Source organism: Ranitomeya imitator, chromosome 3 (assembly GCF_032444005.1).
Source record: "Ranitomeya imitator isolate aRanImi1 chromosome 3, aRanImi1.pri, whole genome shotgun sequence".
NCBI classification, from domain to species: domain Eukaryota; kingdom Metazoa; phylum Chordata; class Amphibia; order Anura; family Dendrobatidae; genus Ranitomeya; species Ranitomeya imitator.
In genome coordinates, this window is record NC_091284.1 from 831,932,502 (window position 1) to 831,947,737 (window position 15,236).

Below are 15,236 nucleotides of genomic sequence, written 5' to 3' on the forward strand. Positions count from 1 at the left end.
CAATATACTATGTGACTGGGCAATATACTACGTGACTGGGCAATATACTATGTGACTGTGCAATATACTACGTGGCTGGGCAATATACTATGTCACTGGGCAATATACTACGTGACTGGGCAATATACTACGTGGCTGGGCAATATACTATGTGGCTGGGCAATATACTATGTGGCTGGGCAATGTACTACGTGGCTGGGCAATATACTATGTGACTGGGCAATATACTACGTGACTGGGCAATATACTATGTGACTGGGCAATATACTACGTGGCTGGGCAATATACTATGTCACTGGGCAATATACTACGTGGCTGGGCAATATACTACGTCGCTGGGCAATATACTACGTGACTGGGCAATATACTACGTGACTGGGCAATATACTACGTGGCTGGGCAATATACTATGTCACTGGGCAATATACTACGTCACTGGGCAATATACTATGTGGCTGGGCAATATACTATGTGGCTGGGCAATATACTATGTGGCTGGGCAATATACTACGTGGCTGGGCAATATACTACGTGGCTGGGCAATATACTAGGTGGCTGGGCAATATACTACGTGGCTGGGCAATATACTACGTGGCTGGGCAATATACTACGTGGCTGGGCAATATACTACGTGGCTGGGCAATATACTACGTGGCTGGGCAATATACTACGTGGCTGGGCAATATACTACATGACTGGGCAATATACTACGTGACTGGGCAATATACTACGTGGCTGGGCAATATACTACGTGACTGGGCAATATACTACGTAGCTGGGCAATATACTACGTGGACATGCATATTCTAGAATACCCGATGCGTTAGAATCGGGCCACCATCTAGTATAGTATAATGCACTCCCCAGTCCTCCATATATATGATAATGCACTCCCCATAGTACTCGTTATAATATAGTTCACTTCCCATAGTTCTCAATACAGTATAATGCACGCCAAAGTCTTCCATACAGTATAATGCACTCCCCATAGTATTCGTTATAATATAATTCACTTCCCGTAGTCCTCCATACAGAATAATGCACCCCTAAGTCTGCCATATTCTATAATGCACTCCCTAGAATCCTCCATACAGTATAATGTACCCCATAGTCCTCCATAGTCCATACAGTATAATGCACTCCCCATAGTCCTCCATATAGTATAATTCACCTCATAGTCTGCCATGCAGTATAACCCCCATAGTCCTCCATAGTCCATACGCTATAATACACTCCCCATAGTCCTCCATACAGTATAATGCACCCCATAGTCTGCCATATTCTATAATGCACTCCCTAGAATCCTCCATACAGTATAATATACCCCATAGTCCTCCATAGTCCATACAGTATAATGCACTCCCCATAGTCCTACATACAGTATAGTTCACCTGATAGTCCTCTATACACTATAATGCACTCCCCTTAGTCCTCCATATACTATGATGCCCTCCCCATAATTCTCCATACAGTATAATGTATCCCATAGTCCTCCATATGCTATAATGCACTCCCCATAGTCCTCCATATAGTATAATTCATCTCATAGTCTGCCATACAGTATAATACACTCCGCATAGTCCTCCATAGTCCATACGCTATAATACACTCCCCATAGTCCTCCATACAGTATAATGCACCCCATAGTCATCCATACACTGTAATGCACTCCCCTTAGTCCTCCATATACTATAATGCCCTCCCCATAGTCCGTCATACAGTATAATGCACCCCATAGTCCTCCATACAGTATAATGCACAACCCATAGTCCTCCATATACTATAATGCCCTCCCCATAGTCCTCCATACAGTATAATGCACCCCATAGTCATCCATATAATATAATGCACCCCATAGTCCTCCACACAATATAATGCACTCCCCATAGTCCTCCATACAGTTTAATGCACCCTATAGTTCTCCATACAGTATAATGCACCCCATAGTCCTCCATACACTATAATGCACTCCCCATAGTCCTCCATACAGTATAATGCACCCCATAGTTCTCCATAAAGTATAATGCACTCCCCATAGTCCTCCATATAGTATAATGCACCCCCCACAGTCCTCCACACAGTAGAATGCAGTCCCCAAAGCCCTTCATAGACTTTTACAGTATAATGCACCCTCGTAGTACTCCATACAGTATATTGCATTCCACATAGTCTACTATATAGTTTAATGCACTCCCCATAGTCCTCTGTACAGTATTATGGAAACCAAAATTTACTCACTGATTTAGAGAAAAATACAAATACTCACCTCTCCTCTTTGTTCTCCCGCTGCTCCGGTCTCTGCAGTGAGCGTTCTGTAGCGCCCGTATATCTCACTGCAGCGAATTCCATTTATTGGCTTCATTGCGTCCTCTGCACTGAGGCGTCAGATGCAGAGGGGGAATGATGGGGGAGGGAGCATCAGTTGACGCTCCCTATTCCATTATTGCTTTCATCCAGGATGCCAATACAGTTGAACTTGCGATGATGGGTGGAGATGGGAGACGGTGCCGGCACTGGCATGGGGGAACCCCAGTCCACAGGCCCCATAGCAGCCACGTGTCCTGCCATATGTTGGATGAAAAAAGCAACAACGTCTATTAAGATAGGATCACAGAATCACCATGAGCCCAGATGGTAAAATCCCCAATGATCATCATCAAGGCAGGATTCTACTGGACAAACATACGGCAGCTGCAAAGGAAACGGGGTGCAAGGGAAAGACTGTATTCGAGATAACGCCTTTCTGTAGCTAAGACTGAAGATGTGATGTCAATAAGTATTTGTACATTGCAAGATAAGAAATACATGTAGCAAAATAATCATTCCGGGCAAAGATAAGGCCAAGATTGGTCATAATGTGAAGTCTGACCACAATGGATAAGAACATAGAAAATCTGCATTGTTGCTTTGGATACATGATACACGGAGTATAAACTACAATACACATGTTTGTTCTCCTCATTACAGAACTACACCGGGTGCCGCTGTATAACATCTCTAGGATCTGGCCGCTCCGCCACTCCGGGGTCCTGTGGAAGCAGCTGCCGCCATCTCTTCCTGCCCTTTATGGTGCTGTCCTGCCTGGCAGGGGCTCTCGCCAGCACATCCCAGACGCCATCGTTCATGTTGATACTCAGGTAGAGATATATGTATAAGGATCAGATCTTAAGAAATATTAGTGTGTTATGTGTAGTGTTGAGCATTCCGATACTGCAAGTATCGGGTATCGGCCGATACTTACTGTATCGGAATTCCGATACCGAGTTCCGATATTTTTGTGATATCGGAAATCGGTATCGGAGTGTGCGGTGCGTATGGTTCCAAGGGTCTGGAGGAGAGGAAACTCTCCTTCAGGCCCTGGGATCCATATTAATGTAAAAAATAAAGAATAAAAATAAAAAATATGGCTATACTCACCCCTTCGAAGAACCCTGGCTGTCACCGCTGCAAGCGTCCGCCTCCGTTTCTGAGACTGTAGTGAGCGAAGGACCTTCGATGACGTCACGGTCAGGTGAGCGGTCACCTGACCGCGACGTCATCGAAGGTCCTTCACTCACAGCATTCTTAAGGACGGAGGCGGACGCTTGCAGCGGTGACAGCCAGGGTTCTTCGGAGGGGTGAGTATAGCCATATTTTTTATTTTTATTCTTTATTTTTTACATTAATATGGATCCCAGGGCCCGAAGGAGAATTTCCTCTCCTCCAGACCCTGGGAACCATCGAGGATCACTTCCGATATTTGTGTCCAATTGACTTGTATTGGTATTGGGTATCGGTATCGGCGAGATCCGATATTTTGCCGGTATCGGCCGATACCATCCGATACCGATACTTTCAAATATCGGAAAGTATCGCTCAACACTAGTTATGGGGGTTACTATATAAATTCATGACATTAAGGCCTCCTTTCCACTTGAGAGATAAAGAACGGTCCGATTTACGGACCGAAAAAACGGAGGAAAATCATGTGATTGTCATGCGAGTGTCATGCGATTTTTTTTTATCGCAACATCCGTATTGCTGTCCGATTTTAACGCAGCAGTGTCCTTTGAAAAGCCGGTAATTCAGCACAGTGTACAGTAAAATCACACTGACAGCTTAGATTAGAGTAGATATATACACATAGAATAGGTATATATATATATATATATATATATATATATATATACATACATATATATGTCAGTGAGACATCTATATATATATATTTATATTTAATGCAGCGCTAGATAGCAGAAAAGCCGGTAATTCAATTGCCGGCTTTTTCTATCTCCTTCCCAAACCCGACATGATATGTGACATGATTACATACAGTAAACCATCTCATATCCCTTCTAAAAACATCTGCCCCCAGCCACCTCAGAAAAGGCGCATCTGGAAGATGCGCCTATTCTGGCACTTGGCCTCTCTCTTCCCACTGCCGTGTAGCGGTGGGATATGGGGTAATGAAGGGTTAATGTCACCTTGCTATTGTACATGGTTACATGCAGTAATCCATCTCATATCCCTTCTTTTATTACATATTCCTCTTTAGTAATGTAAGAAGTGTCTTTCAGTCAAATTTGGTGTTTCTGGATATTAAATTAAAGGGTTAAATCCCGGAAAAAATTGGCGTGGGCTCCCGTGCAATTTTCTCCGCCAGAGTGGTAAAGCCAGTGACTGAGGGCAGATATTAATAGCCTGGAAAAGGACCACGGTTATAGGACCCCCCCTGGCTAAAAACATCTGCCCCCAGCCACCCCGGAAAAGGCACATCTGGAAGATGCGCCTATTCTGGCACTTGGCCACTCTCTTCCCATTCCCGTGTAGCGGTGGGATATGGGGTAATGAAGGGTTAATGTCACCTTGCTATTGTAAGGTGACCTTAATCCAGATTAATAATGGAGAGGCTTCAATTATGACACCTATCCATTATTAATCCAATAGTACAAAATGGTTAATAAAACACACACATTATTATAAAGAATTTTAATTAAATAAATACACAGGGTGTTTTAATATTTTATTATACTCTTAATCCACCTGAAGACCCTCGTTCTGTAAAAAAGGAAAAATTAAAAATCAACAATATCCCATACCTTCCGTCGTTCAGTCACGTCCCTGGGAACTTTTCAGAATATTTTCCCACGCTCGAGGTCATATGAGTTCATCCAGCAGAGGGCGCATCACCACGACTCGAGGTAACTACAGGTCATTCCCCTGCATTCCATTCATTCACAGAATTTTACAGCCACGAGCACAGCTGCATTAGCAGAGCTCCTGGGTGTAAAATGATTTAACCCCTTCAGATGGATTTACATCGTGGGACATGACTGAATGACGGAAGGTATGGGATATTGTTGATTTTTAATTTTTCCTTTTTTACAGAACGAGGGTCTTCAGGTGGATTAAGAGTATAATAAAATATTACAACAACCTGTGTATTTATTTGATTAAAATACTTTGTAATAATGTGTGAGTGTTTTATTAACCATTTTGTACTATTGGATTAATAATGGATAAGTGTCATAATTGACGTCTCTCCATTATTAATCTGGCTTAATGTCACCTTACAATAGCAAGGTGACATTAACCCTTCATTACCCTATATCCCACCGCTACACGGCAGTGGGAAGAAAGAGGCTAAGTGCCAGAATAGGCGCATCTTCCAGATGCGCCTTTTCTGAGGTGGCTGGGGGCAGATGTTTTTAGAAGGGATATGAGATGGTTTACTGTATGTAACCATGTCACATATCATGTCGGGTTTGTGAAGGAGAGAGCAAAAGCCGACAATTGAATTTCCGGCTTTTAAGCTATCTAGCGCTGCATTAAATATAAATATATATATATATATAGATGTCTCACTGACATATATATATATATATATATATATATATATATATATACCTATTCTATGTGTATATATCTATTCTATTCTAACCTGTCAGTGTGATTTTACTGTACACCGCGCTGAATTGCCGGCTTTTCAAAGGACACCGGTGCTTAAAAATCGGTGCGAGTGCTGTGTGTTTTTTTTCTCGCACCCATTAACATTGGCGAGTCTCGTCCGAGAATCGCAGCAATACGCAGCATGCTGCGATTTTTTTTCTCAGTCCGATTTCGGCTGAGAAAAAAATCACAAATGAAAAGACACCTATTCAATAACATTGGTCCGAGTGCAATCCGATTTTTTATCAGATTGCACTCGTCCATTTTCCTCGCAAGTGGAAAGGAGCCCTAAAGGGAATCTGTCCCCCCCGGATGATTTTGATCTATTACTATGGGCATACAGGTAACAGAAGGATTACACCAATCTTACCTGTGTGCCTCATAGCTGCAGTGTAGAACTTGAGAAAAACATTTATAATGTTATATTTGTTATCTTACAGGCTCCAGGGCCATGCGGTGTCTGGAGGAAATTACTGCCTCCTCACTTCATTAAAATGGTTCCCCCTCCAATTAGCGTCAAACTGACCTGTTCGGCGCTTTAATCCTGTGTGTGCGCTATGCACGCACACGGTTACGTGAACCCAGTCCGCCCTCCTGTGGGCATTGTCTGTACTGATTATCTGCGCAGACGCGGTGAGTCACTGCACAGGAGGTGAGACCCGCCGGCACCTGCACAGAAGATCAATGCAGACACTGCAGCTGGGAGTAGCAAAATCAGAAAAGTGCCGTCATTATTTGCAATATGTGAAGAGTAAAAAAACCTGTTTTTAAAATCCTGTTACCGCAGAATATCACATAATTAATTAATTCACCATCACACAACTCACAGCTCCATCACCTTCCTATTCACATACACATAACTCTACAAGTCCAACAGCTTCCTATTCACATACATATAACTGTAGCTCCAGCACCTCCCTATTCACATGCATATAACTGTAGCTCCAGCACCTCCCTATTCACATGCACATAACTCTGCAGCTCCAGCACATCCTTATTCACATGCACATAACTCTGCAGCTCCAGGACCTCCCTATTCACATGCACATAACTCTGCAGCTCCAGCACCTCCCTATTCACATGCACATAACTCTGCAGCACCAGGACCTCCCTATTCACATGCACATATCTCTGCAGCTCCAGCACCTCCCGATTCACATGCACATAACTCTGCAGCTCCAGCACCTTCCTATTCACATATACATAACTGTGCAGCTCCAGCACCTCCCTATTCACATGCACATATCTCTGCAGCGTCTCCGTATTCACATGCACATAACTCTGCAGCTCCAGCACCTCCCTATTCACATGCACATAACTCTGTAGCTCCAGCACCTCCCTATTCACATGCACATAACTCTGCAGCTCCAGAACCTCCCTATTCACATGCACATAACTCTGTAGCTCCAGCACCTCCCTATTCACATGCACATACAGTGCCTACAAGTAGTATTCAACCCCCTGCAGATTTAGCAGGTTTACACATTTGGAATTAACTTGGCATTGTGACATTTGGACTGTAGATCAGCCTGGAAGTGTGAAATGCACTGCAGCAAAAAAGAATGTTATTTCTTTGTTTATTTTTTTTTTAAATTGGGAAAAGTTTTTTCAGAGGTCATTTATTATTCAACCCCTCAACCCACCAGAATTCTGTTTGGTTCCCCTAAAGTATTAAGAAGTAGTTCAGGCACAAAGAACAATGAGCTTCACATGTTTGGATTAATTATCTTTTTCCAGCCTTTTCTGACTATTTAAGACCCTCCCCAAACTTGTGAACAGCACTCAAACATGGTCAACATGGGAAAGACAAAGGAGCATTCCAAGGCCATCAGAGACAAGATCGTGGAGGATCACAAGGCTGGCAAGGGGTACAAAACCCTTTCCAAGGAGTTGGGCCTACCTGTCTCCACTGTTGGGAGCATCATCCGGAAGTGGAAGGCTTATGGAACTACTGTTAGCCTTCCACGGCCTGGACAGCCTTTGAAAGTTTCCTCCCGTGCCGAGGCCAGGCTTGTCCGAAGAGTCAAGGAGGCTAACCCAAGGACAACAAGGAAGGAGCTCCGGGAAGATCTCATGGCAGTGGGGACATTGGTTTCAGTCAATACCATAAGTAACGTACTCCACCGCGATGGTCTCCGTTCCAGACGAGCCCGTAAGGTACCTTTACTTTCAAAGCGTCATGTCAAGGCTCGTCTACAGTTTGCTCATGATCACTTGGAGGACTCTGAGATTGACTGGTTCAAGGTTCTCTGGTCTGATGAGACCAAGATCGAGATCTTTGGTGCCAACCACACACGTGACGTTTGGAGACTGGATGGCACTGCATACGACCCCAAGAATACCATCCCTACAGTCAAGCATGGTGGTGGCAGCATCATGCTGTGGGGCTGTTTCTCAGCCAAGGGGCCTGGCCATCTGGTCCGCATCCATGGGAAGATGGATAGCACGGCCTACCTGGAGATTTTGGCCAAGAATCTCCGCTCCTCCATCAAGGATCTTAAGATGGGTCGTCATTTCATCGTCCAACAAGACAACGACCCAAAGCACACAGCCAAGAAAACCAAGGCCTGGTTCAAGAGGCAAAAAATCAAGGTGTTGCAGTGGCCTAGTCAGTCTCCTGACCTTAACCCAATTGAAAACTTGTGGAAGGAGCTCAAGATTAAAGTCCACATGAGACACCCAAAGAACCTAGATAACTTGGAGAAGATCTGCATGGAGGAGTGGGCCAAGATAACTCCAGAGACCTGTGCCGGCCAGATCAGGTCTTATAAAGGACGATTATTAGCTGTAATTGCAAACAAAGGTTATTCCACAAAATATTAAACCTAGGGGTTGAATAATAATTGACCCACACTTTTATGTTTAAAATTTATAAAAATTTAACTGAGCAACAAAACTTTTTGGTTTGTAAGATTTATGCATCTGTTAATAAATCCTGCTCTTGTTTGAAGTTTGAAGGCTCTAACTTATTTGCATCTTATTAAACCTGCTAAATCTGCAGGGGGTTGAATACTACTTGTAGGCACTGTAACTCTGTAGCTCCAGCACCTCCCTATTCACATGCACATAACTCTGCAGCTCCAGCACCTCCCTATTCACATGCACATAACTCTGCAGCTCCAGCACCTCCCTGTTCACATGCACATCTCTGCAGCTCCAGCACCTCCCTATTCACATGCACATAACTCTGCAGCTCCAGCACCTTCCTATTCACAGACACATAACTCTGCAGCTCCAGCACCTCCCTATTCACATGCACATAACTCTGTAGCTCCAGCACCTCCCTATTCACATGCACATAACTCTGTAGCTCCAGCACCTCCCTATTCACATGCACATAACTCTGCAGCACCAGCGCCTCCCTATTCACATGCACATAACTCTGCAGCTCCAAAGCTTCCCTGTTCACATGCACATATCTCTGCAGCTCCAGCACCTCCCTATTTACATGCACATCTCTGTAGCTCCAGCACCTCCCTATTCACATGCACATATCTCTGCAGCTCCAGCACCTCCCTATTCACATGCACATAACTCTGCAGCTCCAGCACCTCCCTATTCACATGCACATAACTCTGTAGCTCCAGTACCTCCCTATTCACATGCACATAACTCTGTAGCTCCAGCACCTCCCTATTCACATGCACATAACTCTGTAGCTCTAGCACCTCTCTATTCACATGCACATAACTCTGCAGCTCCAGTGCCTCCCTATTCACATGCACATAACTCTGCAGCTCCAGCGCCTCCCTATTCACATGCATATAACTCTGCAGCTCCAGCACATTCCTATTAACATGCACATAACTCTGCAGCTCCAGCACCTCCCTATTCACATGCACATAACTCTGCAGCTCCAGCACCTCCCTATTCACATGCACATCTCTGCAGCTCCAGCACCTCCCTATTCACATGCACATAACTCTGCAGCACCAGCACCTCCCTATTCACATGCAGATAACTCTGCAACACCAGCACCTCCCTATTCACATGCACATAACTCTGCAGCTCCAGCACCTCCCTGTTCACATGCACATCTCTGCAGCTCCAGCACCTCCCTATTCACATGCACATAACTCTGCAGCTCCAGCACCTCCCTATTCACATGCACATAACTCTGTAGCTCCAGCACCTCCCTATTCACATGCACACAACTCTGTAGCTCCAGCACCTCCCTATTCACATGCACATAACTCTGCAGCACCAGCACCTCCCTGTTCACATGCACATAACTCTGTAGCTCCAGCACCTCCCTATTCACATGCACATCTCTGCAGCTCCAGCACCTCCCTATTCACATGCACATAACTCTGCAGCTCCAGCACCTCCCTATTCACATGCACATAACTCTGTAGCTCCAGCACCTCCCTATTCACATGCACATAACTCTGCAGCTCCAGCACCTCCCTATTCACATGCACATCTCTGCAGCTCCAGCACCTCCCTATTCACATGCACATAACTCTGCAGCTCCAGCACCTCCCTATTCACATGCACATAACTCTGTAGCTCCAGCACCTCCCTATTCACATGCACACAACTCTGTAGCTCCAGCACCTCCCTATTCACATGCACATAACTCTGCAGCTCCAGCACCTCCCTATTCACATGCACATAACTCTGTAGCTCCAGCACCTCCCTATTCACATGCACATAACTCTGCAGCACCAGCACCTCCCTATTCACATGCACATAACTCTGTAGCTCCAGCACCTCCCTATTCACATGCACATATCTCTGCAGCTCCAGCACCTCCCTTTTCACATGCACATAACTCTGTAGCTCCAGCACCTCCCTATTCACATGTACACAACTCTGTAGCTCCAGCACCTCCCTATTCACATGCACATAACTCTGCAGCACCAGCACCTCCCGATTCACATGCACATAACTCTGTAGCTCCAGCACCTCCCTATTCACATGCACATATCTCTGCAGCTCCAGCACCTCCCTATTCACATGCACATAACTCTGCAGCTCCTGCACCTCCCTGGTTGGCTCGGCTAGATCTTATGATGTGATAGGAGCAGGGCATTATGGGAAAGCCCACAAAGCCGCATTTGACATTATTACTCTCGCTTTCTTTTTATTCAGCAGTGTATGAACTGGCGCCTGTCCTGCTTTTTCATTTTTTGCATTTGTTTCTAATTGCAAAGTGGGTACCTGCAAATTTCAGGTGATCCGACTCGAAGTTGATCCTCCGCCGATCACTCCTCTCATCTCTACAACTGATATAAATGTATTACATTGAATCTATGGTTTATATTTATTTCCTGTTCTATATTTCAGAAGTGTGAATGCAGCAGAAAAGTCCTTGGCTATTGGGATTCAGTTTATGCTTTTGAGGATCCTCGGTAAGAAGATGCTTCATATGGTGGGATCACTTGTCCTGTCCTGATGACAGCTCAGTGGATGCTTCACTGGATAATTTCCTTTACACATTTTACTAAACATACAAGACTCCGTGGGACAGTGATACCAGCTGCTCCGGTCTACTGAATGGTATACTGTATGTCCCCTCTAAATGTGACCATAGTTTTAGTGCCCCAGTATCTGGTGTCCAGTGGTTAAGGGTCCAAGTCCTGTAATTTAGGGTCTCAGTTCCTTGTGCCTAATGGTTTTATGTCCCATTCCTTGGTGGCCAGTGTATTTGTGTCTCGGTTCCTGGTGTCCATGACTTTAGTTTCTTCGTCTTTGGTGTGTGTGATTTAGTGTCCCAGTACCTGATGTCCAGTGGTTGAGGGTACTAGTTCCTCATGTCCAGTAACTTAGTCTCCCAGTTCCTTGTGCCTAGTGGTCTCATGTCCTATTCCCTGATGTCCAGTGTATTTGTTTCTCAGTTCCTGGTGTCCAGTGTATTTGTGTCTCAGTCCCTGGTGTCCATAACTTTAGTTTCTTCGTCTTTGGTGTGTGTGTTTTAGTGTCCCAGTACTTGATTTCCAGTGGTTGAGGGTACTAGTTCCTTATGTCCAGTAACTTGGTCTCCCAGTTCCGTGTGCCTAGTGGTCTCATGTCCTAGTCCCTGGTGTCCAGTGTTTTGGTGTCTCAGTCCCTGGTGTCCGTGAACTTAGATTCTTTGTCTTTGGTGTGCTGTAGTTTAGTGTCCCAGTCCCTGGAATAAAGTGCTTTAATGTTCTGGTCCTTGGTGTCCAAGTCAGTTAGTGCCCCAGTCCTTGGTTTTTAGTGGTTTAATGTCTTGGTCCATAATGTCTAGTGGTGTAGTGTCTGAATTCCCAGTGTGCAGTGATTTAGTGTCCCAGTCCCTTCTGTCCAGAAGTTTATAGCTGTCCTTGGGGCACAGTCGTTTAGTGTCCTAAACCCTTGTGTAGAGTGGGTAGGTGTCATGGCTCCTGGTGCTCAGTTGTTCAGTGATCCCAGTTTATGATGTCCTTTGGTTTAGTGGTCTCCGTACATCTGTATGTACCGCAGTTATTTGGGTCCAGATGTTGGGTGTCCCAGTATCAATATCTGGTGGCTCGGTGTCTGAGTCCCGGATGTCTAATGAAGTATGCTATGTATTATGTATCAGCTCAACGAAATAGTGAAAAATCCATAGTTTATTTCACTTAAAATATAGTGAAAGGACAAAACATCAGCATACAAAAAAATATTTTAAAACCAAGGTCAACGCGTTTCCGGTGACTAAGCACCCTTAATCATGATTAAGGGTGCTTAGTCACCGGAAACGCGTTGACCTTGGTTTTAAAATATTTTTTTGTATGCTGATGTTTTGTCCTTTCACTATATTTTAAGTGAAATAAACTATGGATTTTTCACTATTTCGTTGAGCTGGATCTCCTTCTCTTTCCTGTTCGTCTACGCCCTGACACAGCGGTTCCGTGCTCCGAACTCTTGGGAATGTCGGTATGGTGAGCTGGATTTTGTTTTTTCCATTATGTATCAGACCCTATTGTCCGGTGCAATATTCTTTGTATCCAGAGGTTTAGTATCCCAGTAATGATGTATTGTGGTTCTCCGTCCCGGTACCTAGTGTGCAGGGAGAGTGAAAACTTGAGTCCTTGAGGTTCAGTTGACACATATTTATTATATGGTCCTAATAAATGGATCCGATGCTGAGAAGATGACGGTGAATAAGAAAGTTTATAAATATTCTGTGATTATTTTTCTGGTAATTTATGACTTTAATACCTATTTTCCAGCCTGGCTGCCTGGTCCCGTCATGTTTGGAAGTATGATTGACAGCACTTGTATATTATGGGGGAAGAAGTGTGGAGCCAAAGCCTCCTGCCAATATTATAATAACAACCTGCTGAGGCAACGGTAAGTGACAGGCAAAGGTAAAATCACAATAGATAGAAATTATTATTAAAGATTAGTGATGAGCGAATATTCTCGTTACTCGAGATTTCCCGAGCGTGATCGGGGGTCCTCCGAGTATTTTTTTAAGTGCTCAGAGATTTAGTTTTTCTTGCTGCAGCTGATTGATTTAGATCTGTTAGCCAGCATAAGTAACTGTGGGGGTTGCCTAGTAGCTAGGGAATCCCCACATGTAATCAAGCTGGCTAAGAGATGTAAATCATTCAGCTGCGGCAAGAAAAACAAAATCTCCAAACACTAAAAAATACTCGGAGAACTCCCGAGCGTGATCGAGAAATCTCGAGTAACGAGAATATTCGCTCATAACTATTAAAGATGTTAATGCTAGTCTACTGCACGGTAGAAAACAATCTTCAATTAAAATTACAATGGAACATACATTTCACTAATACTGCTCCTCTCTACAAGAATATAACTATTATAATACTGCCCCTATGTACAAGAATATAACTATTATAATACTGCCCCTATGTACAAGAATATAACTACTATAACACTGCTCCTGTGTACAAGAATATAACTACTATAATACTGCTCCTATGTACAAGAATATAACTACTATAATACTGCTCCCTATGTACAAGAATATAACTACTATAATACTGCCCCTATGAACAAGAATATAACTACTATAATACTGCTCCTATGTACAAGAATATAACTACTATAATACTGCTCCTATGTACAAGAATATAACTACTATAATACTGCTCATATGTACAAGAATATAACTACTATAATACTGCTCCTATGTACAAGAGTATAACTACTATAATACTGCTCCTATGTACAAGAATATAAGTACTATAATACTGCCCCTATGTGCAAGAATATAACTACTATAATACTGCTCCTATGTGCAAGAATATAACTACTATAATACTGCCCCTATGTACAAGAATATAACTACTATAATACTGCCCCTATGAACAAGAATATAACTACTATAATACTGCTCCTATGTACAAGAATATACCTACTATAATACTGCTCCTATGTACAAGAGTATAACTACTATAATACTGCCCCTATGTACAAGAATATAACTACTATAATACTGCTCCTATGTACAAGAATATAACTACTATAATACTGCTCCTATGTGCAAGAATATAACTACTATAATACTGCCCCTATGTACAAGAATATAACTACTATAATACTGCCCCTATGAACAAGAATATAACTACTATAATACTGCTCCTATGTACAAGAATATACCTACTATAATACTGCTCCTATGTACAAGAGTATAACTACTATAATACTGCTCCTATGTACAAGAATATAACTACTCTAATACTGCCCCCTATGTACAAGAATATAACTACTATAATACTGCTCCTATGTACAAGAATTTAACTACTATAATACTGCCCCTTTGTACAAGAATATAACTACTATAATACTGCTCCTATGTACAAGAATATAACTACTATAATACTGCCCCTATGTACAAGAATATAACTACTGTAATACTGCCCCCTATGAACAAGAATATAACTACTATAATACTGCCCCTATGTACAAGAATATAACTACTATAATACTGCTCCTATGTACAAGAATATAACTACTATAATACTGCTCCTATGAACAAGAATATAACTACTATAATACTGTCCCTATGTACAAGAATATAACTACTATAATACTGCTCCTATGTACAAGAATATAACTACTATAATACTGCCCCTATGAACAAGAATATAACTACTATAATACTGCTCCTATGTACAAGAATATAACTACTATAATACTGCCCCTATGAACAAGAATATAACTACTATAATACTGCTTCTATGTACAAGAATATAACTACTATAATACTGCCCCTATGTACAAGAATATAACTACTATAATAATGCCCCTATGTACAAGAATATAACTACTATAATACTGCCCCTATGTACAAGAATATAACTACCATAATACTGCTCCTATGTGTAAGAATATAACTACTATAATAC

General features: G+C 42.9%; 1 protein-coding gene across 5 annotated transcripts in view; it reads left to right on the forward strand.

Annotated features, from left to right (window-relative positions):
* SLCO2B1 (solute carrier organic anion transporter family member 2B1) overlaps positions 1 to 15,236 on the forward strand; it is a 178,420-nt gene that overhangs the window by 150,393 nt on the left and 12,791 nt on the right. For all 5 annotated transcript variants that reach the window (XM_069759476.1, XM_069759475.1, XM_069759477.1 and 2 more), the window contains exons 12-14: positions 2,968 to 3,137; positions 11,218 to 11,282; positions 13,089 to 13,209. In XM_069759476.1, the coding sequence (XP_069615577.1) occupies positions 2,968 to 3,137; positions 11,218 to 11,282; positions 13,089 to 13,209 (356 nt within the window). The remainder of the gene's footprint in view (positions 1 to 2,967; positions 3,138 to 11,217; positions 11,283 to 13,088; positions 13,210 to 15,236) is intronic.